Below are 23,963 nucleotides of genomic sequence, written 5' to 3'. Positions count from 1 at the left end.
TTCTTCTGATTTTTCGTTTGTTAGTTGATTTTTGTTAGTTTAGTTGCAGTGGCAAGTTTGAGCCCATTTCAGCAAAATTTTCAAACTTGAAAAACGTTTCTATCAAAATGAAGGCTAGATCTGTGATTAGTGTAAGTAAAGTTTAATAGGTTCTAGTTGAGTTGTCAGGTTTGAACTGTTATTTTATAAGATATTCCTTGCAGAATAAGTAGTTTAGACGTAGACAACTAAGGTTTCTTTCATTAAAATTTTGCTTGGAACTTTTCAGCTAAACTATGGGTAATGGTGTAATTTTGTCAAAATCCTGAGGGGGGGGGGCAAAGTTGGAGCCAATTTTCTCAAATCAAGTGGAGATGAGTCATATAGTACCATAAAAGCAAAGATATACTCAAGGAAACTCACCAGTTTCTGGATGCTTGAATTAGGGTAAAAAACCAATGTACAATTGAGCAAGATTATGCAAAGCTTGAACCATCACATCTTTTTATCAAATAGGATTTGAGAAGAAATGAATTGGCCTAGCTAAAAATCTAAGCTATGCATCAATATGGCTATTAGCCTACTAAAATTATTTGATAGCCTATAAGGTAAAAAACCAGTATCTAATTGAGCAAAATTAGGTAAAACCATCACATTTTGTTACCAAAGATAAATTGACAAGAATTAGAGGCTAGGCTATATTGATGAATAGCTAAAAATCTAAGCTATGCTTCAACATGGTTCTTATTAAAATTATTTAAGATCAAACAAATGAAATTATTAGCCTAGTTGGTAAAATTCTAGTTAATTGACTTCTTGCTATCTTGGAAAGGGTTTAGGTTAGGAAAATGAAACTTTCAGGAATGGGTACAGGCTAAAGCATGTCCTGTGAAGGTACTATAAAGTACCCACCTCCACTCCTTCTCCCTCTAGAGGGCCCTGAAATTTGCCTACATGAGCTATGTAGCTACATAGTCCTTATATCTTTATATTATATCTTATATTATAGATTTAATCCTTATATTGCTCCAAGCTGTGATTTAAGGTAAGGTAAATGACAGGTAAACCATCACATGTTGTTACCAAAGATGAATTGACAAGAATTATAGGCTATATCATTGAATAGCTAAAAATCTAAGCTATGCTTCAACATGGTTCTTATTAAAATTATTTAAGATCAAACAAATGAAATTATTAGCCTAGTTGGTAAAATTCTAGTTAATTGACTTCTGACCTATTGAAATTTTGACAAAACAACATTTTACCTTAATTTTCAGTTACTAGTTGCTTTTTTGCTGCCTTTAGTTCTGAAAATGTAATTCCTGTTATTTGAGCAGAATTTTGAGCCATATGAATGTTTTTTTTTTTTAATTTAGGAAATGTATTTGCATATCTTTAAAACCTTATAAATTTGGATTGAGCAAAGTTGTGAAGCTGAAAACTATTTTGTTGTACTTCATTCAAGCAGAAGATCTATTTTGCAAGGTTTCACTTTAAAACGCACTTATTTTTAAAGGCCATCAAAGGTCAGGGCCCTCTAGAGGGAGAAGGAGTGGAGGTATTTGCTTCAATATACCTTCCCAGGAAACACTTTAGTCTGTAGATTCATCCCTGAAAGTTTAATTTTCCTAACCTAAACCCTTTCTGAGACAGAAAGAAGTCAATTAACTAGAATTTTACCTTATTAGTTTGTTGACTAACTTATAAGGACCTCTTTTTGAAGATACCAATCATCCTATTTGACATGTATATCCTTTAAGTGTTTCAGTTTTATTCACATATTAACAGAAAGCTGATTTTCTTTGGATTCTAAAAATTGTAACTCTTATTGCTTGATATTTATTCTATAAATTACAAATATTAAATACATTTTTTCTCTTTAATTGCTTGTCAAAATATAGACCACATTTTAATTTATGCAGACAAATTATAGGTGAAAATTTTACCAAGAAGGCAAGGTTCTTGTTACTACTCTCCCATTGCATCATGCTGTAGTAAAATAGGGGTGGTCCAAAAATCCATCTCTATTTTTCCATAATATCAAAGAAAAGTGATATTTCCCAAAAAGAGGTCTTCTACCCAGCAAATTTGAAATTATTAGTATATTGACTTATCTAGAAGGACCTCTTTTTGAAAATACTAATTATCCTACTTTGATGTATATATACTTTTGTTGTTTCAGATTTATTCACATATGCATATTAACAGAGAGCTGATTCTAAAAATATAACTTTTATTGTTTGATTTCTATTCTATAAATCACAAGTTTTAAATTTAATACCAAGTACAAATTATATATATATATATATATATATATATATATATATATATATATATATATATATATATATATATATATATATAATATGTATTTTATATATAATATAATATGCATTATATATTATATATATATAATATATATATATATATATATATATATATATATATATATATATATATATATATATATATATATATATATATATATATATATATATACATATATATATATATATATATATATATATATATATATATATATATAAATATATATATATATATATATATATATATATATATATATATATATATATATATATATATATATATATATATATATATATATATACATATATAAGATTGCAAAGTACACTAAAAAAAACAGTTAAAATTTTTTACTAGTCAAACAAAATTGAGTAAGAAAAAGTATTTCCTGCAAGGAATTCTGCCAAGTTGTCTTTAGTTTTAATAATGTATGTGGCATGTCAAATGAAGGACTGGACTTCATAATTAAGGTGTCCTTTAAAAATTTCCAAGAAAAAAGTTTATTGTAAGAAAGTGGGTGATATTTGCTTTATTTTTGAGCTTTCAGTTTATTTATTTTTTGGCTTTAAGTTTCAGGTGGACTCTTAATTTTTGGGGTTGGGGAAGTTGCTCCTCTATTTTTTTTTCACAAGTTATTTAGCATTGAAGATAGCTTGGGTGATGTACTTACGAAAATCACTTTTTTTCCTTTTGTAATTTTGTTTTTTTGCTGGCTTAGAGTTAGAGTTGATTTGTTTCAAGCTTTAATTTTTATTTCAGATCGCCAACAATCTATTAAATACACTTCAAAAAAGAAGCTTGCAGACATCCAGCTGCTTGAAAGCTATTGTGAGTATATTTTCTGCTTTCTTTTCTGATCTGTCTGCAGTTTTCCCCCTATATTTTCTGAAGTTCTGTATATTTTTCTCTTATTCCTTATGTGTGAGCTTTGTTTTTATTTTAGACATGATTAAAAAAAAATGAGGACTTTAACAGGTTGAGCAAAAAGTGAAACTGCAAAAATGGGGTTGAGGAAGTAGCATGTGTAGCTGCGTTGGCTTCTGGATGCTGCAATGAGTAGAGAGTAGTGGTAGATAACTGATAAATTTGTATAATTTTTTGTTTTGAGGGTTACAATATTACGTCAAGGTCTTCCATAGATCCTAACCTCTTCCTTGCAGGCTGTAGCCTAACATTGTTCTCATGGCAGATTTTTCATAGTAAATATGTATTATTATTATTAATTGGAAGTTGATTCAAATTTATTTTGGAAAGTAATAATTAGAAAATTATTTGTGAAAGTGATTATTGAGCTTTATAAAAAGAAACGATATCTAATAGAAAATAAAAGTGAGAAAAAAGAGATAAAGATTTTTATTGTAATTTATATAGTTTTTGTTTTGTAGTAACAATTTGAATCATAGAAGAAAAAGCAGAAGAAGAATAGGGCTGCTTCATACTTTGATACCACAGCAATTGCATAATTAGCAGAGACTGTATCTTTGCTCAAGGTTATTCAGCTCACCCACTGTAGACTCTGACTTGCAGTTAAGCAAAAACCATCCTTTTCAGCCTAGGCAAGAATTATACATAACTTTCCAAATATAAAATCATATTTGTCAATGTGGCAAGAGGCCCATACTTTCTATTAAAACTGAAGAGGTTCAACCCCTACCACTTCCTTGCTATAAACTGGAATCAACTGCCCAGGGAAAAAGCATCTGGTTACTTTGGAAATCAAGGTTTTCTTTTCTTAAATTTGCTTTAAATGAACATTTTCCAATATGCTATTCTGTGAAAGGTGGTCTGTAAATACAAATTTTGCAATTACCACCTGGTTGTATTTATTATAAAGCGAGGGGGGTAAGGTGATAACATCTTTGCTCTTGTAGACTTTCAATGCCCTTAACACTTCATATGAATGCTGTGTCAAAAAATTTGGTTGATTTGCGAAGAATTCACTTTAACTCCTATTCTTGATCATTGTCTGATCCTTTGTCTGAGAGGACGCGGGTTCGAATCTCAGTGTACCCAATTGTTCAGTTTGGGACGGGGGTCAGTGGCGTGACTCTGTAAGCTTAGCCAGAGTCGACCCAGCTCTAAATGGGTACCTTGAGAAATCTGGGGAAGGTAAACAGGAAGGGTGTGTGAAAGCACAGGATGGTTCCCCCCCCCCATTGCACTTCCTGGCTGAAGGGCCAAGAAACAGAGATCAGCACTGCCGGTAGGGACTGTAAAGTTTAATGCCGTATCCTTACCTTGATCATTGACATGACAGACTGAATTGTGGGTAGGACACAGGGTTGGTATGTGTGTGACTTCACAACCGCCCTCCAAAATTGGAAATCGCATACAATTTTGTTTATAATTTTTTCCATTTTCCATATAATTTGTCTATTTTTCGAGTTTTTGTTTTAAGTTCTAACCTCTCTTTTGACAAATTTATTTGCACACCTCTGATGTGAGGTATCAGAATGAACAGACTGACCTATGTGTAGAACACAATGTGGGCACCTGTGCAGCTTCAGGCCCTAGCCTCTGATGATATGATGAAATATATGTGGTTGTTTTTTATAACTAGTTTTGTTTTCCATGTAATTTGTTTTATCTTTGGTATTTTTCTGGAAGTTCTAAGCTCCCACTGTTGACAAATTCTTTCACACATGTCTGGCAGGGGCTATTATTCTGAACAGACTGAACTGTGAGTAGGATACAGAAAAGTCACATATGCATATGGTTAGTTCTTGTAATTGGTTTTATTTACTCTATAATTTGTTTATTTTTAGTGTTTTTCCCTGCTTCTGTACCCTCTCCCTCTCATCAAATTCCTTCACGTGTCTAAAATATAACAGTTCAAAATAGGGATGAAACCGACAGTGAAACAAATATAATATTTTTAACTTAAAATTTTTAGTTTAAAATTTTTTATTTTTTATAATTTAATAAAGTGCTTAACTACCTAGCTAGCCTAACTACCTGACTAACTCACTCACTTGCTTAACTAACCTGACTACCTAACTAAGTTCCTTAACAGTCTAACTAACTTAACTTCCTTATTAGCTTAACTACCTAGCTAACCTAACTACTAACTTAACTACCTACATAACTTAACTATCTAACTAACTTAACTTCCTTACTAACTTAATTAACTAACTAACTTAACTTCCTTACTAACTTAACTATCTAACTACTTAACTAACTTAACGTCCCTATTAACTTAACTACCAAACTAACCTAACTACTTAACTAACTTAACTACTTAACTAACCTATCTAACTGACTAACTTAACTATCTAACTAACTTGACGATAGGATTAAATCCCCAGGGGACCGTGTTTACTTCATTTTTCAATACTTTACTTTTAGTGTCATTAGGTTCTAGAGCTTTTTTATTTTGTTTTTCTAAGAATATTCTATGTTTGTTTGCTCTTAAATTATACTGAGCTTCTGATAAGCTTTCCAATTTTCCATATAATACGTTTTTATAATTCTCTAATGTTATTTTATCTTTAACGATATTCGTTTCGATACCTTTCAGTTTTTTCTTTACTTTGGTTTCATCGTCACCCTCTTTTAAATAAGCATATGCTTTTGATCTTAAACCTAGATAACTTCGAAGACCACACTGCCTTTCCATGACGAAAGTAAAACAGTTCAAAATAGGGATGAAACCTTTTAATTGACAATGAACAGGTATAAAATTATTTAACTGGATATTTCGAACACATATACAGTGTTCATCATCAGCAGTAAAACTCTCATCAGAGTTTACTTTGATCTTAAACCTACAAACTCTGAAATTATTGTTTCAGATAATTCATCCAAAACCTACAAAATCTGAAATTATTGTTCCAGATAAATCATCCTTCATCATGCCTTTTATTTCCCTTTTCCCTTTTATTTTTTTTATTTTCCCTTTTTTATTGATTGCAGGAAAGTTATAAGGGTTATCTTTTTTATAATCAAAAGTATCGAATTTTTCTTGGAGGTCAGCTTTAATACTTCATAAAAGTCCTCAGTTCTAAAACTGTCCTTGTCCATGTAGCATAAATCAATGTTCTCATTATATTTTTCATTTTGTGTATTCATAATGAAATTCAAACATCATTAACTTAGATAGCTCTAATACAGCGAATTCGATGTAAACAGGTTTATCTGGATTTAGTTTTTACTTGGTCATTGTGGCTACCGAGAAATTCCTGCTAAAGATTATTTCTGATCTAAAGTTATGTTTTTTAATTTTTTTTTGTCTTTGTTCATCACCAGTGATTATTTCCATAGTAGCTCTTTTTCTAAAATTTTCCACAGTTTTCACAAAACAAGCATTATTCATTAATTTAGAGATATCTTTCTCAAAATCATTCATTCCCTTTTGTTGTAATTTAATATTATGATTGATATATTCTTTTAAATAGGGTGACTCGGTAAATTTTGCTGTTGTGTTTAATTTTTCCATAGTACGCTATGCTTTAAATAAAATTCTAGGTTCTTATAATGCACAACATAATTTATTTTATTATTTAAAATTTGTATTTATTTTAATTTATATAAAATTGTTTTAAATAAAATTCTAAATTCTTATAATGCACAACATAATTTATTTTATCATTTAAAGTTGTATTTAACTTAATTTATATAAAATTACTTTTAATAAAATTCTAAATTCTTACAATGCACAACATAATTTATTTTATTATTTAAAGTTGTATTTAATTTAATTTATATAAAGTTGCTTTTAATAAAATTCTAAATTCTTATAATGCACAACATAATTTATTTTATTATTTAAAGTTGTATTTAATTCATATTAAAAATGTTCAGGAGCTAGTGGTAAATCTTTATGAGAGAGAGAGAGAGAAAGATGGGTTTATTTAAATATAAATCAACAAAACAAAAGAAGCAAATCGCCCGAAATTTTAAATCAACACTTTGTGTTTTAATATATATTTTGGAAGTTATTTTGCACAAACAATGGCGCTATTGTAAATATTTAGAAAATATTAGTGATTTATTGTTCACACTTTGTAAGGTAGTTTTTATTATTCTAGCAAGAGCCGGTTTTCAAACCTGAAACTCGTCCAGTTTGCACAGTCATTCCAGGAGATGGCGTTGGTCCTGAGCTTATGGAATCAGTCTTAGAAGTTTTTAAAGTAAGTTTCTTTGATATTTGACAATTAAATGGCAGCAAACATTTTTGCTTTTTTTAATCCATTTCTGTTTAATGTTACATTATATGAGTGTTGTATTTTTTGTTGTTATGCTTATTTTGAATTACCTAGAGAACTAATTGAAGAGAAGGAAACATGTTAAGGAAACAATTTCTACTTCATAATATGGAGATTAATTATAGTTAATAGGTTTTGCATGCAGTTAACCTTGATTTTCACTTCGTTTTCTACTTTTCCTACCAAATTTCTGAATTTTTTCAATTAGCCTTTGTTCAGTTTTGAAATTCATGCGGCAACCAACACCATCTACAAGATTTGCTTATAGACTCACTATGCACATCTCGGTGGCGTCAATACAAAATAAAGCGTCATCTACCTATTTGCTAATGTAATTTTAATTTTTCTTTGCTTTTCTTTCGACACGTGCTATGGGAAATAATTGTAGATGGCAATTCATTTAAAAAAATGGCCAGAAACCTGACATTTAACAGAAACGGCGAGATACGGCCGTCTGCATATTATAAAATAAGAATTGTTTTCTTAATGTGTTTCCTTCTCTCCAGTTAGGTCTCTAGGCTTATACTGATTATTTTATGCTATTACGTTATTTTATACTCTTAAATTATTTATTATTATTGTCATATAGATATTCTTATATTACTTATCGTTATTTTTTATTAATTTTTGTATTATATTATTATAATATCATATTTAATTAATTTCGATTAAGTCTGGAACGTCACATCAAAATTGAATTTCTGCAATCAATTAGCTTAAGGGGTCCACATAGTAGTTTTTTTCGAAGTTTAGTAAATAAAGAGGGTGTGCAAGTAGGTTTTGTAATCTATGTTAAGAAATTCCCTTTTTCTGTGAATTATCGCAAAGATGTATTAACTGACCCTTAGTTTTGTATTATATCTGAAAAAAAAAAATCTTTTTCTCCATAAAAAAACACTTTCTTTTGTTTCTTTGGAAAAAAAGAAGAGCTCCTCAAAGATTGATAGAATATCCTGACTTTCATAGTAAATTTTAGGATCATTGTGCATTTGTACATTCCCTGTGACAAACAATAAACAAATGGTAGATGTTTAGTTTTTTAAGTTTTTTTCCATAATCTCCATTATAGATTTCGTAAGTAAATAGCAATAATTTTTTAATTAATAAAATTTAATGAATAAAAATTATAGCTTAGTAATATTATTTATATTCGGTTTCATTGCAATTGAACCCCTGTTTAACTGAATGCCAAGCAATTGAACCCTGTAACCGAACCCCCGTGCAAGTGAACCCCCGCGCAAATGAACCCCCGTGTAACTGAACCCTCGTGGAACTGTAGATCAGTGGTTCCCAACCTTTTTCGGTCCGCGTACCCCTAGTCAAGGCCCAAAAAGTTTGCGTACCCCTTTCTTGAGAATCGTTGTTTTACTTTTTTCTTAACTAAAATCAGATTTTCAAAAACACGAGATTTATTGTCCAATATGACGGTGCTTAAATGTACGTACAAAATCAATGAGAAACTTGAGGCTGCTTTTTTGCTAAAATATTATCAAATCTTGGCTCGATGTCACTAACGGCAATTATAAGGTCATTTTGTACACTCAGTCTGTTTCTGTGTTTGGTTTTGATCAATGACATTGCCGAAAATGACACTTCACAAAGGTAAGTGGATCCGAATGGTAACAAAGCAGATGGCGATTTCACTTAGTTCCTTGTATTCTCCTTTCACCTCCAGCCAAAACTGGGAAACAGTTACATTTTGGAATTTCAGTTCTAAGGCGCGATCACTGGCAAGTTCGATCAGATTCTCTGTAAGCTTGTCACTAAGACCGGAGCTTGAGGTCACGTCTTCAACAAATGGATTTTGGATCCAATCCTGCGTTCTATCTTGGTTCATAATCTATGGGAAATATGACACAAGTTCATCTCGCAACTTTGTCAGATGCTCCCGAATACAATCACAGATTGTGTTGCGGTTATCAATTTCACTATCGTCCGCAAACTTGTCAAGGGTCGGGAAGACACTAACGCTGTTTCTTTGAACCTTTTTAAGCCAGAACTCCAATTTCTTGATGAAAGCACACATCTTCGAATTCAGGGAGAGTTCGTCCGTCCGGAAACCTTGCATTGACAGATTCAAGTCATTCAGTTTGTCGAAAATATCCGCAAGATAGGCCAGCCTGCAGACCCAGTCCTGGTTTTCAAAAAGTGAACTGAATGCAGATTTTTGCTCCAGAAGAAACATATGAACTTCTTGTCGAAGCTCGAAAAGTCTGTTTAAAACCTTCCCACGAGACAACCAGCGAATTTCTGTGTGCAGAAGTAAATGTTGATGTTCTGAACCCATCTCTTGGCACAGCAACTTGAACATTCTTGAGTTCAGTGGTCGGGCTTTGATGAAGTTGATCACTTTTACAGCCTCGTTGAGGGTCTCCTGCAGATGTGCGTTCATCCTTTTCGATGCAAGAGCTTGCCTGTGAATGATGCAGTGCAACCACTTCACCTTTGGATTTTTCTTCCTTATCCAGGCCATGAGCCCATTATTCTTCCCTGTTAGGGCGGCAGCTCCATCACTGCAAACTGATAGACACCAGTCCCACAAGATGCCCCCTTCTGCGAAGAATTTGTCAATCACCTTGAATAGTTCTTCTCCTGTTGTTCTTGACTGTAGGTTTTGACAAAACAGAATATTTTCTCTTATGTCAGAACAATCTGGATATCGAACAAAGACGATCATCTGGGCTTCACCTGACACATCCGTGCTTTCGTCAAGCTGTAACGCAAACATCTTCGTCAACTTTATTTGCTCAATAACCTGCATGACAATATCGCTTGCAATGTCTTCTATCCTTCTTGAAATGGTATTGTTCGACACAGGTATAGACTGAAGGGCAGTAGCAGTTTTCGTGTCAAACATTATTTCACTGACTTTCACTAGTGCTGGTAATATCAGACATTCGGCGATGGTGTGCGGTTTTTTTTGTTTCGCAACTAAATATGAAACAGCATACGAAGCCCGGAGAGCCTTTGAAGAAACTGATGCCACTTTTGCAATTTCCAAACGATTACTAGCGAATGCTTCTTGTTTACGCTTGAAAAACTCTATGGGCTTACCGACATGAGAAGGGTGCACAGTACTGAGACGCCGGTTCATATGCGCAGGTTTCATGGAACTGTTGGCCAAGACTTGACCACAAAGAACGCACTGTGCATTCACTGGATCAGACTTTGTCGCACTAAATCCGAGCCCTAGGTATTCTGACAAATATCGACGCACTTTGACCGATGATTCGTCATATTTCTTCTTCTTAGGTGCAGGTTCAGAGTTTTGGGTACCATCATTCGGCTTCTTGTTATTCCTGATCAGGAATCTATCCATCTTTGTTTGCAACCACAATTCACGAACTTCGTGTTTCAACAGATGACAAGATACTGAACTCGCTGAGTTTAAATCGAGACCTTACGGCTATGGAGAAAAATTAGCATCGAGACCTTACGGCTATGGAGAAAAATTAGCGGGTTACTGAAAGCGAAAGTTTTGAAAATGAGTCTGAAATTACGTACAATGGGTTATGTTATCTGATTTTGAGGGAAATGTTGGAACTGAGTCAGAAACAAGTTTTAAAGATGTAGACTAAATTAATTTTGGGACCTTCGCGTACAAGATCCCCATCAACATACCTGAAAGTTCCAACATAATACTCAAAGTGGTTCACAAGGTATTGTTAGTGCACTCTTTTGCAACTGCAAACACACAGTGTTTTGATTTAGTTCAACTTCCACATCAGTATTTCCCGAATTTTTCACCTTAATACCCTTAATTTTAGTAGTGGTCATAGTAGGAGTAGTAGTGGTAGCAGTAGTATTTGTAGTAGCATGCACGTTTTCCCTTTTGTTCGGTTGAACATACCACTTTTTGGGCAAAAAAAAGAAGAAAATCAGATATCACAGACCATTAAAACAGCTTTATTTTTCCTTTTTCAGATGAATCAGACTTTTTCTGAACGTTGAGTAATAAGCATCTGTATTGAAAATCTTTGAACTTTGTGAATTTAGATTGCGAACTTAGATCATATATCTTTGAGGAGATTGCAGTTAAAAGGGGCTTGGGAGGCGGACTAGTTGTACTCGGGCCTTTTTTCAACATTCTCTCAACACACCCTGAAAGTTTAAACTTAATACCCTCAGCTGTTCTAGACATATTGCAGATACGCCTTTTTAAAACTGGATGCCCATAATATCTGTTGGTTTAGTTGAAGATGCCCCTGAAAATTTCCTGGACGTTACCATCAGCCGGCCTTCAGTCATTGCTGGTATTTTCTTTTCATAACCAATAAAGTAATTTTTTTTTATTATTGTGTTTGGCATTCTTCTTGACATTTCTCTAAAGTTTGACCTTAATACTCCATGCTCTTTTGGATATCAAGGATTAAATATACCCTCTTTTGTGATATGTTAACAGGGGTTTTTGATAGGCAACTTGCATAACTTACAGCCCTTGCACCAGGGACTGAGGGCTGTGAACTGAGGGGCTGAGGAACAGTTATTTAAACTTTGGATTGTTTTAAATAAAATGGCTATCTCAAAATTTTCATCGGATGTATTTGGTAGACAAAGGGATGTGGTCCGATCACTTTTTACTCTTAAAACAGACACTGGAACTGTTGACGTCAGACAATAAAATATAGCTGTTTTATGAACGATCTTGACAGGGATGTTTACTAAGACTTCTAAGACAAAAAACAAATAATTCCAACAAGGTTGAATATGGAAAGATACTTATGTTTTACCCCAGTATAATGCCTCATTTTTGTAGATCAGTGGAAAACTAAGTCTGGAGGTTCAGTTGCACGAGAATTCAGTTACACGAGGGTTCAGTTGCACGGGGTTTCAGTTACACGAGGGTTCAGTTGCACGGGGATTCAGTTATACGGGGGTTCAGTTAAATGTAATTGAGTTGCATGGGGGTTCAGTTAAATGGCGTGAGTTGCACGGGGTTCAGTTAAATGGGGTTCAGTTGCACGAGTATTCAGTTACTAGGTGTTCAGTTGCAAAAGGGTTTAGTTGCGCGCACACCATCATAATTAATTGTAATTTATTAATTTTAATGAATATTATTAGTTTTATTAATATTTATATTTTAGTTAAGTTGTATTTAGCTCAATTTGATTAATTAGCTATTATATTAAAGTGCCAAAATAATAATGAGAATAGCATTTACAATAGTTTTGTAATTTACAGTAGTTTTACAAATCATTTTATTTGAAATACGCATTCTCAACTGAATTGTCTTTAATTTCTACCATTTCTTCTTTGTTTGTCGCAAAAATTAAAGAAACAATAAAAAAAAACAGCTTTTAAATCCTAATAAGAGTATAGTTTTTACTAAAATACTAGAGGCAATACCCCGAAAAAGAAAGAAAATGTCGGCAATTTCCCTCATCTCTATTTTTACTTAACCCTTTAAAGATTTTTTTTTATATTTTTGATTTCTTTTAATATTTTATATTGTTGGAACCTGTTTTCTAAATTTTGTTGTTCCTATATCTATAAGAAGTACTCTTGTTAAATACTTAAATTAAATATACTTGTTAAATACTTTAATTCAATACGCTTGTTATAATCTTCAACAAGAGTATTTAATGGTCTTGTTGAAGATTTTATGTTGGCAACACATAACAAGATTTAGAAAATAGGCTCCAACAACATAAAATAATCATAGAAAATAGACATAAAAACAAAAAAATTAAAAAAAGGCTCCAACAGTATAGAATGATCATAGAAAATACGCATAGAAACATAGAAAAAACAAAATTTAGAAAATAGGCTCCAACGACATAAAATAATCACAGAAAATAGACAGAAACAACAAAATTTAGGAAACATGCTCCAACAATATAAAACGACCCATAGAAAATAGGCATAACAAAATATAAGAAAATAGGCTCCAACAACATAAAATAATCATAGAAAATAGACATAGAAATAACACAATTTAGAAAAAAGGCTCCAACAACATAAAATATTAAAAGAGATCATAAATATAAAAAAAAGATATCTCTAGAGGGTTAGGCAAAAATAGAAATGAGGGAGATTGCCGATTATATATTATTCATGATAGTTTAAGATGTATTTTCAAAATCTACGGAGAGGGCATTTTCAATGAAAATCCAAGACAACAAGCCAGTGCCTCGTGCAGTTCTAATAATAAATAAAGAAAGTTTGGATACTCAGCCCAAAAAAGTTGGAACTTACTGAATGCAAAATGAAATAAATTAGGGGAATGTTAATGCTGATTTGAGAAGTCAACGCACTTCCGCCAGATTGGCAAATGAAAAAAAAGCATTCAGTTTTTCATATATAATACTATTAAAAGACTTTTGGCCTATTTTGACTATAATTAATTTAAGCCATCCAATGATAAGGTAGAACCAAGCGGTCAACTACTTCGATTTGGATTCCGGCAGCCAAGTAATTAGAATTGTCGGCGGCAGACTTTGGCTGTACTGCCATGACTTTCGTATTCTTCCAGTTAATGGATAGTGATGTCCTGGTAACACCCAGGTTCGTGTTTAGAGCTATGAGCAGCTGTGACTTGGAGTTTGTGACTAGTGCTATGTCATCAGCAAAGTCACAATCAGTGACAACTCCATTCCCGTACTTGAGTCCAAAGCTCAACTTCCGGGTTGTGCAACTCATAACATTGTCAATAACACATCAAAATAGCTCAGGAGCAACTGAACAACCTTGCCTGACTACTGTTCTTACTGGGAAGAACGCACTACGTCTACTATTCATTCGCAGACAGCTCTCAGTCTCTTGATGCTTGGCCCTGAGTAGGCGGACGTATCTTGACGGGAGGCCAGTATTAGGAAGGATATTTCGTAGAGAAACTTGATCAACTGAGTCGAATGCTGCCTTGAAATTGACATAAGCAGTAATAGCCTGGTGGTGGAACTCGTTTGCCTTCTCGATGATTTGTCTTATTGAGAATATCTGCTCTGTCGTTGATCGTCCAGGCATAAAACCAGCCTGCTCTACTCTGCGATGTCGTCGAAGGTGTGCAAAACATCGCTGCAATAAAACGATAGAAAAGAGATTGCCTGATACCAAGAGTAGTGTTATCCCTCTCCAGTTCTTGCACTCCTTCCTGGAACCTTTTCTATTCCACAGTGGTAGAATCACTCCTCTACGCCAGTCTTTCGGGATGATCTCTGAGTCCTGTATTGAGTTGAAAAGTTGCTATACACACTTTAATGTAGCAGTTGTTTCTAGTTCAAGTTCTATTTATTTTCATAAAATAACAATAACAAAAACATTATCCCAAAGGGCTCAATGGCCCGTTATTTGGGAAACGGCATACAATAAATAAAGAATCATAAAACTTGTCATAAACATACTAACCAACATCTAAATATAAATATGTAAGGAAAAGAAATGAACTCACCGGCAGTCCCTCACATCACCCGACAATAAAATACAAATTAAAATTCTCGCGTCACCGAGGATACACCACCAACAAAACAACAACCCAAAAAAGAAAGAAAAATAATAAATAAACTATAAGAAACATTTAATAAGAAGCCTTTAATAAGAAACTTTTCGTCTGTCTCTTAAAGGAGCCAAGTGTTCTTGACTGCCGGATCTCAGCGGGAATCAAGTTCCAAGCATGCCCCACAGTCACAGCCAGGCCGAAGTCTGAACGAACCGAGGGACTAGCTACTTCCCCTACTAGTTTAAGCAGTCCCGAAAAACAACATGGGAGATCTCCCTGGAAGTATTGAAATGCCAACGAAGATAGAGATAAAATATAAATATCTTTAATTTTGAGGAAGTCAAGAGGAGTGTGTAGCCGACTGGAGAATTCTTGCCGCTTTCTCATAAAGATTGTGAATAGGAGCAAGTACCGAGGGAAATGTGGACATCCACACAGACGAACAGTAACATATATAAGGGTAAATCAGAGAAAAGTATAAAAGACGGAGGATAAGGAAAGGAAATAAACGCTTTAATTTTCGGATGATCCCAAGTCCACGGGAAATTTTCACTCTTATTATTTGAACATGTCACTTAAATGATAAATTTTCATCCAAAAGAACTCCCAGGAATCGCACATATCGATCCGGCGGACGACTTATGGAGCCTCTTGGTGTATGAAGCTCAGTAATTGTGGGGCAGCTCACACCTTTACGAGAAAAAATAAGAAGGCAGGACTTTTTCAAACAGTTCGTGGTAACGAACTGTAGTAAGGAGCGACCCGGCTCAATAGTAACCAAAACTCTAAAAAATGGAATTTTGATACCAATAGCTACATCAAAAGAATCGCATTTTAATGCTGGTTTTAAATATATAAGTTTCATCAAGTTTAGTCTTACCCATCAAAAGTTACGAGCCTGAGAAAACTTGCGTTATTTTAGAAAATAGGGGGAAACGCCCCCTAAAAGTCATAGAATCTTAACGAAAATCACACCATCAGATTCAGCGTATCAGAGAACCCTACTGTAGAAGTTTCGAGCTCCTATCTACAAAAATGTGGAATTTTGCATTTTTTGCCAGAAGGCAGATCACGGATGCGTGTTTATTTGTTTTTTTGTTTTTTTTTTTTTTCCCAGGGGTGATCGTATCGACCCAGTTGTCCTAGAATGTTGCAAGAGGGCTCATTCTAACGGAAATGAAAAGTTCTAGTGCCCTTTTTAAGTGACCAAAAAAATTGGAGGGCACCTAGGCCCCCTCCCACGCTAATTATTTTCCCAAAGTCAACGGATCAAAATTCTGAGATAGCCATTTTATTCAGCGTAGTCGAAAACCTTACAACTATGTCTTTGGGGACGACATACTCCCCCACAGTCCCCGTGGGAGGGGCAACAAGTTACAAACTTTGACCTGTGCTTACATATAGTAATGGTTATTGGGAAGTATACAGGCGTTTTCAGGAGGATTTTTTCGGTTTGGGGGAGGGGTTGAGAAGAGGGGGATATGCTGGGGGAACTTTCCTTCGAGAATTTGTAATGGGAGAAGAAAATTTCCATGAAGGGAGAGCAGGATTTACTAGCATTATTTAAAAAAAAACAATTAAAAAATAAAAGTGAAAAAGCTTTTTCAGCTGGAAGTAAGGAACAGCAATAAAACTTAAAACAAACAGAAATTATTACCCATATGAGGGGCTCACCTCCTTCTAATATCTCGCTCTTTACGCTAAAGTATTTTCGGTAATTTCAACTACTTATTCTACGGCTTTTGTGATTCAGGGGGTCATTCTTAATGAATTGGGATAAAATTTAAGCTTTAGTGTAAAGAGCGAGGTACTGACGATGGGGCGAATCCCCTCATATATGTAATAAAAACATGAGAATACAAAAGTTCTTTACGTAAGCTAATTTATAAGTTACGTAAATCTTTTACCAATAAAAAGATTCGTAAAAAATTAAAAGTTCTAGTTGCCTTTTTAATTAACCAAAAAATCGGGGGGCAACTAGGCTTCGTCCCCCGCTCTTTTTTTCTCAAAATCATTCGATCAAAATTATGAGAAAGTCATTGAGCCAAAAAAAAATATGCAAATTTCGTTTTGATTATTCCTCTGCGGAGAGCCAAAATCAAAACATGCATTGATTCAAAAACGTTCAGAAATTAAATAAAAAAAACAAGTTTTTTCAACTGAAAGTAAGGAGTGACATCAAAACTTAAAACGCACAGAAATTACTTCGTATATGAAAGAGGCTGCTTCCTCATCAACGCCCCGCTCTTTACGCTAAAGTTTTTTACTGTTTTAGAAAGAAGAATTGAGAGAAAGAGTCAAACTTTAGCGTAAAGAGCGGGGCGTTGATGAGGAAGCAGCCTCTTTCATATACGAAGTAATTTCTGTGCGTTTTAAGTTTTGATGTCACTCCTTACTTTCAGTTGAAAAAACTTGTTTTTTTTATTTAATTTACATTCAAAGTTAGTTGATTTATGTCAAACCAAAAGAGTATTTTCTCAGTCATTGCTTGAAGCTTTAGAATAAGGGATGATTCATCCGGAGCTGCTGCACCTAAAGTAGTGTCATCTGCAAATGCTATTAATTCTTCTTGACTATCAGGTGTGAACACCGACGTACTCTGAGAGTAAGATTTGTGACACAATCCACAGCAAACATTGTTCACATAGATGAGGAAGAGGGTTGGCCCAAGAATAGAATCTTATAACATAAAACTGTATTTTAAACATAAAACTGTAGTTTATAAGATGTGAGTTTCTTTCGTTTTTCGTTTTTTTGTATGTTTTTTTTTTATGTTTTTTTTGTGTCTCAACTGTTTAATATATTTTTTTCTTTTTGTTTTTTTTTCATGTTGATTTAAGTTTTCCGAAATTCAAGCAAAAATATTCGGATTCCTGTTAGCCCTAGTATATGTGTAAGCTTTTTTCTCCCTAACGTTAACTGTTTTATTTGAGAACTTCACCTAATTTTTTTATTCATTTTAATTTCGTTTCAAATATTTGAAATAAAACTATATTTTGATTTTATTTAATAGTTTCTCAAAGAGAGAAAAGGATGGGGTCCTTTTTACCAAACGAAGGGGGAATTTATCCGTATTCCTCCCATTTGTACGGATGATACCGAAGCTAAATAGGAATAATTCTTATTGAAGTATTTCAGTTTCATGATTTTGCACAAGCTCCTCTTTTCTTGTTCTTCATTCTAGTTTTTTTTTCTAATTTCAAAATATACTGCCCGTAGTGGGCTGCTTTTTTAAGGCTGCAAAAAAAGTAATTGATTTTTTGCGTAAAAGAGCTGGTAATAATATAAAAGAAATAGTAACAATACAAAAGGCGTGATACTAATATGAAAGCAGCAAGACTCGAACAAATTTTAGTTACAGCTAGAAACAAATGTCTTACATTTGAAAAAAACAACAACAGCTACTATGGACTAGGGTTCGCCCTTAACTAGGTTGCTCCTAGGGGGGGGGGGCATGACATATTAATGCTCTTTGAAGTTCGAGTAAAAAAAAATCGATTACCCGAGATAAGAAATCATCACAAGTGTCAGGAAAATTAATATCTAAGTTTTAGTTAAATGTAATTGATAAATTTCTCCTCATCCTATCAAAGTAAGAAAACAAAACCTTCCTCTTTTCTTCTTCTTCTTTTTTAATTTCAAAATAGAATAAATTGACTGAAACATTTTTTTCCAGGCGGCTGGTGTCCCAGTCAACTTTGAGCAGTATTTTTTAAGTGAAGTTCATAGCTCTTTAAGCGTTCCGTTAGACGATGTTGCTGCATCCATACTTCGCAATGGGATATGTTTAAAAGGAATCCTAGCTTCTCCTGACTACAGTCGAACCGGAGAAGCTCAAACAATTAATATGAAGCTACGGTAACAATTAAACATGTATATGCTCCCTCTTGCACACTGGGGAGGGTGAGAAAATCCCCCCAAGATCTAACCGAGAATCTTTTCTATTGTAATTTTGGGGAAAACCCGAACAAAATGTTTTGGTTTTTAACTAGGCACGTACGCTGGGAGAAGGAAGGGAATTCAGTGCTGTATCTTCCCCTCCCCCTTCAAAAGAATTGATATTCCCTCATAGTTTCCAATATTTTCATATAATTCGCCGGTTTTTGCTCTTTTGTCAACCCTCCCTGGAAATAGGTTCGTGGGTATGCACCTGATTTGCAGATAAAACTCCTAATTTTTTTAGAACCATCCCTGACTATACATTAAGAAATATCTTCCTGCCTTTACATTAAATTTTTGTGGTACCTAAGGCATATAGAAGAAAGTCTCTTTGCCCGCGAATTTACACCCAGGAATTTGATTTTTAGGACTGTTTGTAAGACTGTTTTTTTAGGAGGGGTTCAGCTATGGAACAAAATGTTATTTTGAGCTCCCGACTATTTTTAAAAATCTAATAGTGAACATGTTTTACCACTCACAAAAATTGGAATTTTATGCGGTTTACTGCATGGAGGGGGAGGGGCAAAGATTTCGTTTTGGAACCAGATTATTCCTTTTAAAGCGTGGAAGAGATCTTTTACATCAAAAATGTAGATTTGTAGGTGCAAATGTGCAACTTTTCGTTTATCATATTTTCCTTCAGAGAGAATTGAAAATCTGCTTAGAAAAACATAAAAAAAAATTCATAATTCATTCCAATAAAGTGATGTACTTCTCATATTTACTATATAAAACTAATTAAATTATATAAACCTATATAAAACTGATTAAGTATAAAAACAAACTACTTTGAAACTCGGCAAAAAAGTGTCTTTACAACCAAATTCCATCAACTTGGTTTTAAAGTCAAAGTGCAATAATTCTTTGAAATTCTGTCAGTTTTTTAGGGAATAGCCGTGGCGGAGGAACTTGTCACCGCAGTCTCTATTATGTATTTTGCTGTTATTGCAGATTGCAGAATTTTACCGTTACATATTTACTGTTACATTACATATAGAATTTTACCGTTACATTACATTTAGACCATAATTATAGTCTCTATAAAGTGTTTTAATTAAATGTAATGGATAAACTTTCCCCGTCCTGTAAAAGTAAACAAACTTAGTTTTGCTGTTTGATGTGTATTTTGAAGGATCTACAATAATTTGTCCAGTTGTCATTCAATCGACTAATATTTACAACAAATACTCTCTCTTTTTTGGTTGTCTTGTAATGTTTTTCCATATATTTCTTTTAAAGGGTGTTTGTACGTGCCAACAAAATTAATTCTTGTTTTGCGGAGAAAATTTGTCAAAGCCATCTCCATGATTTTCCAAATATGAGGTTCATAAGATTACGAAATACTTTACAGCCCATATACCCTCTTTTAAAAAGCAAATAACGTAAGCTTTGCTTTTGGATGATACATTTTCTTTTATGGGATTTACAACAATTCGTCCAATTATTATTGAATTGGCTGATGTTTTCAGCATCTCCTTCTTTAGGGATATCCTGTAATGTTTTCCCCCCACATTTATATCAAGGAATATTTTCACCTATGAGAAGGATTGTTAATGCCACCCCTATAATTTTCCAAAAATACAGTTCGTAAAATTTTCTTCTTCTTTTAAAAGCATAAAGTAAGTTTTTCTTTTGATTATGTATTGTTTTTCCTAGGATTTATAATAAATAGTCCAATTGTTATTCAATCGATTAATGTTTACAACATACATCCCTCCTTTTTTTTAAGGATGCCTTATATTGTTTTTCCCCTCATTTTTGCTAAGTGTTGTTGAGAATACTTATTTATAATTTTCCAAAAATAAAGTTTATAAAATTTTCTCCTTCTTATAAAAGTAAAATGAAGCAAGTTTTGCTCTGCGATGATGTATTTTTTGAGATATTTACAATAATTACTCTGAATGTCATTTAACCAGCTAAAGTTCCCAACATATAGGCTTACCCCCACCTTTTTTAAGGGATTAATAAAAAAAACTTTCAAAAAAAAGTTTTTCCAAGAAAAGTAAAGGCAAGGCCATACTAAACTTAAGTTCAGAAGAAATAGAAACCTACAATAACTCAAACTCAAAATGACCAGCTTCTAAGGAATCGAACGAAAATGAAACCCGAATCGAACAAAAATTAGATAAACAATCATAGCAAAAAAAAACATACAACAGTACTAATATAAATGCATAAATAAAAGTTAAAACGAGTATAGCTTTATTTGAATATTCAAAACAAGCTTAAAAGGAACAAAAATATTTTGCTATTGAAGTATAAAGGAAACCCAAATGAACAGAAATTAAATAAACAATCATAGCAAACAAACATACGGTGGGTACTAATATAAATGAATTAATAAATCTTAAAACGTCTGAAAATTAGGTTGAATATGCAAATCAATCTTGAAGCGAACACAAATCACTACTTCTGTCACTGTAAAAGTCATTACTGCGTCATTGGCGTTTTACTGAAAACTGTATGTATCTTGAATAGTCTTAGAAAGTAGAATTAAAATAAACTGAATATTTGATATTTAATGATATTAATTGCTTAAAGATCATCAGTTCTAGATCTTATTTCACTTTAATTTTCGTTTTCAGTGCTGCAATAGCCGGAAAAGAGAACATAATTGGTTTTCAATGAATCACAAATGACGCAGTAGACTTTAGACTTTTAGAGTTAGAGAAGGGGGCAGTTTCCAAACTGTTGATTGTAGTCAAATTATTTTTGATTTGAACCACCCTGGAACCTTAGCCTTAGATCCGCCTGTGCCGCCAGAGGCTCCCAGGGCATCTACGAGACTTCGCCAATCTTTTCTGAATTGGTCAGCTGTATATGTGTCCTCCCAATCAGGTTGAAGAGAAGCGTGGATGCTGTGCAGATCAGACTGGGATGTTTGTCGCAAAGTGTTCCGAGGTTTTTCTGTCTTTGACTTCCTTTTGGGTGCCAATGTAAAGTGGCTTCTGAGATCTGAGTGTCCTGCATTTGGAGAACATGACCTAAGTATTTCTACCTCCAAGCTCTAATGGTATCAGTCAACAGAGGCTGGTTGGCAAGGTTACGGACTTTTTCATTTGTGATTCTGTCTGACCAATGAATATTTAAAATTCTTCGAAGACAATTATTCTCGAATGCAACGATTCTCTTCTTCTGTTGTTGGTCATTCCTTGTGCTCTTCTTTACGGCTTTGTATCGCGGTAGCTTGCGTTTAACGCTGTAGCTTGTGGTATCGTGGTAGCTTGCGTTTTCAAGATTAAACGGCCTGGTGTTTGGCTTTGAAGAGGGGTCTGTCTTATGAGTTTCCTCTCTCTTATTAGATTCCAAGTCTGGTCAGCGAGCCGTTGGTCTTTAGGGCGTTTCTTGTACCCCAATATTTCTGTCGCCGCCATATAGAAGTAGTTGTTCGTGGCTTCCCACAGTTCTTCTTGGTCTGGATTTTCTGGCATGGGAATAGATTTTAATCTATTTGAAAGTTCGATCACGAAATTTCTTGTTACTCTGCTATGAAGTGGTTCATCCGAGTCAAAATGTTTGGATAGTGTACTTGTTTAACATTTTTCTCCAGTTTGTCTTTAAATTTGGCAATCGTCAGATTATGACCTGACCCTACATCAGCCCCTCTATGTGAACGTACGTCCATGAGTAGGTTTTAGACTTTTACTTAGAGAGAAGGAGGCAATATCCAAGCTCTCGTTATTAGTGATTTTTATTCGTTTCAAGTTTGATTTGCATATTCAATTTAAGTTTCACTCGTTTTAAGATTTATTTATTCATTTATGTTAGTACCTATTCTATGTTTGCTTACTATGATTGTTTATTTAATTTCTGTTCTTTTTGGGTTTCAGTAATACTTCAATTGCAAAATATTTTTTGTCCGTTTTAAGCTTTTTTTTGCATATTCAAATTTACCTTTACTCGTTTTAAGATTTATTTATTCATTTATCTGTTGTTTGTTTTTTTCTAAGTTTCACTCGTTTAAGATTTATTTATATCATTTAAATTGGTACCTATTGTGTGTTTGTTTGCTATGATTGTTTATTTTATTTCTGTTCTTTTTGGGTTTCATTTATAATTCAATAGCAAAATATTTTTGTCCGTTTTAAGTTTTTTTTTCAAATTTTCAAATTATATATCAAATTTTCAATTTAATCTTATTAGTTCTTGCCAAGACTTTTTGTAATAAAATATCATTAATTCTTTTTTTTTTTGGGGGGGGGAGAGTCGGGCCATGTAGGGAGGGCCAGGGGTTAGTTCCCACGATTTTTGGAATAAAATATCGTTAATAAGTTGTTTCTTTTTTTTGGAGGGGGTGGCTAATGGAGGTAGAGCCAAGGGCCAGCTTTAGTGATTTTTAGAATAAATATCTTATATCTAATATCTAATCTAATAAAATTTTTTCGTGGGCGGGATGTCGGGCCAGAGAGGGAGGGCTAGGGGTCAGCTCTCATGATTTTTAGAATAAATTACCGTTAATATATTTTTTTGGGGGTCAGGCGGGTTTGGGGGGGGGAGTCGGGCCATGTAGGGAGGGCCAGGGGTTAGTTCCCATGATTTTTGGAATAAAATATCGTTAATAAGTTGTTTCTTTTTTTTTGGGGGGGGGGGGGAGGGTGGCTAATGGAGGTAGATCCAAGGGTCAGCTTTAATGATTTTTAGAATAAATGTCTTTAATAAGATTTTTTCGTAGGTCGGATGTCGGGCCAGAGAGGGAAGGCTAGGGGTCAGCTCTCATGATTTTTGGAATAAAATACCGTTAATATATTTTTTTTTGGGGGAAGGTCGGGCCATGGAGGACTAGGGGTCAGCTCCCATGATTTATTATTGGTATTTTTTTGGGGGTGGGGGGAGAAAGATTGGGCTAAGGAGGGACAGGGGTCAGCTTCCATAAGTTTAGGAATAAAATATTAAATAATTTTTTGAGTGGGGGTCAGTCTTATCTGATCTTTGAACTATTTTAAAACCATCGTATAAAAACCTTATGTGCCCCCAAGGCATAACTTTACTACACCTGCCCCCAGGCTTTTGGGGGCTGTGTCGACCCCGAAGTTTTTGTTATCTGATTTTTGAACTTATTCTAACAAGATAGCTATCTAAAA

At 33.7% G+C, this 23,963-nt stretch overlaps 1 protein-coding gene across 1 annotated transcript in view; it reads left to right on the top strand.

Moving 5' to 3' along the window:
* The window catches only part of LOC136029899 (isocitrate dehydrogenase [NAD] subunit beta, mitochondrial-like), a 152,476-nt gene continuing 128,513 nt past the window's right edge, over positions 1-23,963 (top strand). Inside the window, exons 1-4 of the mRNA XM_065708391.1 lie at positions 1-131; positions 3,064-3,132; positions 7,332-7,433; positions 18,620-18,801. Coding sequence (XP_065564463.1) covers positions 108-131; positions 3,064-3,132; positions 7,332-7,433; positions 18,620-18,801 — 377 coding nt within the window. The 5' untranslated portion in view covers positions 1-107. The remainder of the gene's footprint in view (positions 132-3,063; positions 3,133-7,331; positions 7,434-18,619; positions 18,802-23,963) is intronic.

The sequence above is a fragment of the Artemia franciscana genome, chromosome 8 (assembly GCF_032884065.1).
Source record: "Artemia franciscana chromosome 8, ASM3288406v1, whole genome shotgun sequence".
Lineage (NCBI taxonomy): Eukaryota > Metazoa > Arthropoda > Branchiopoda > Anostraca > Artemiidae > Artemia > Artemia franciscana.
This window is presented reverse-complemented; position numbering and strand designations above follow the sequence as displayed.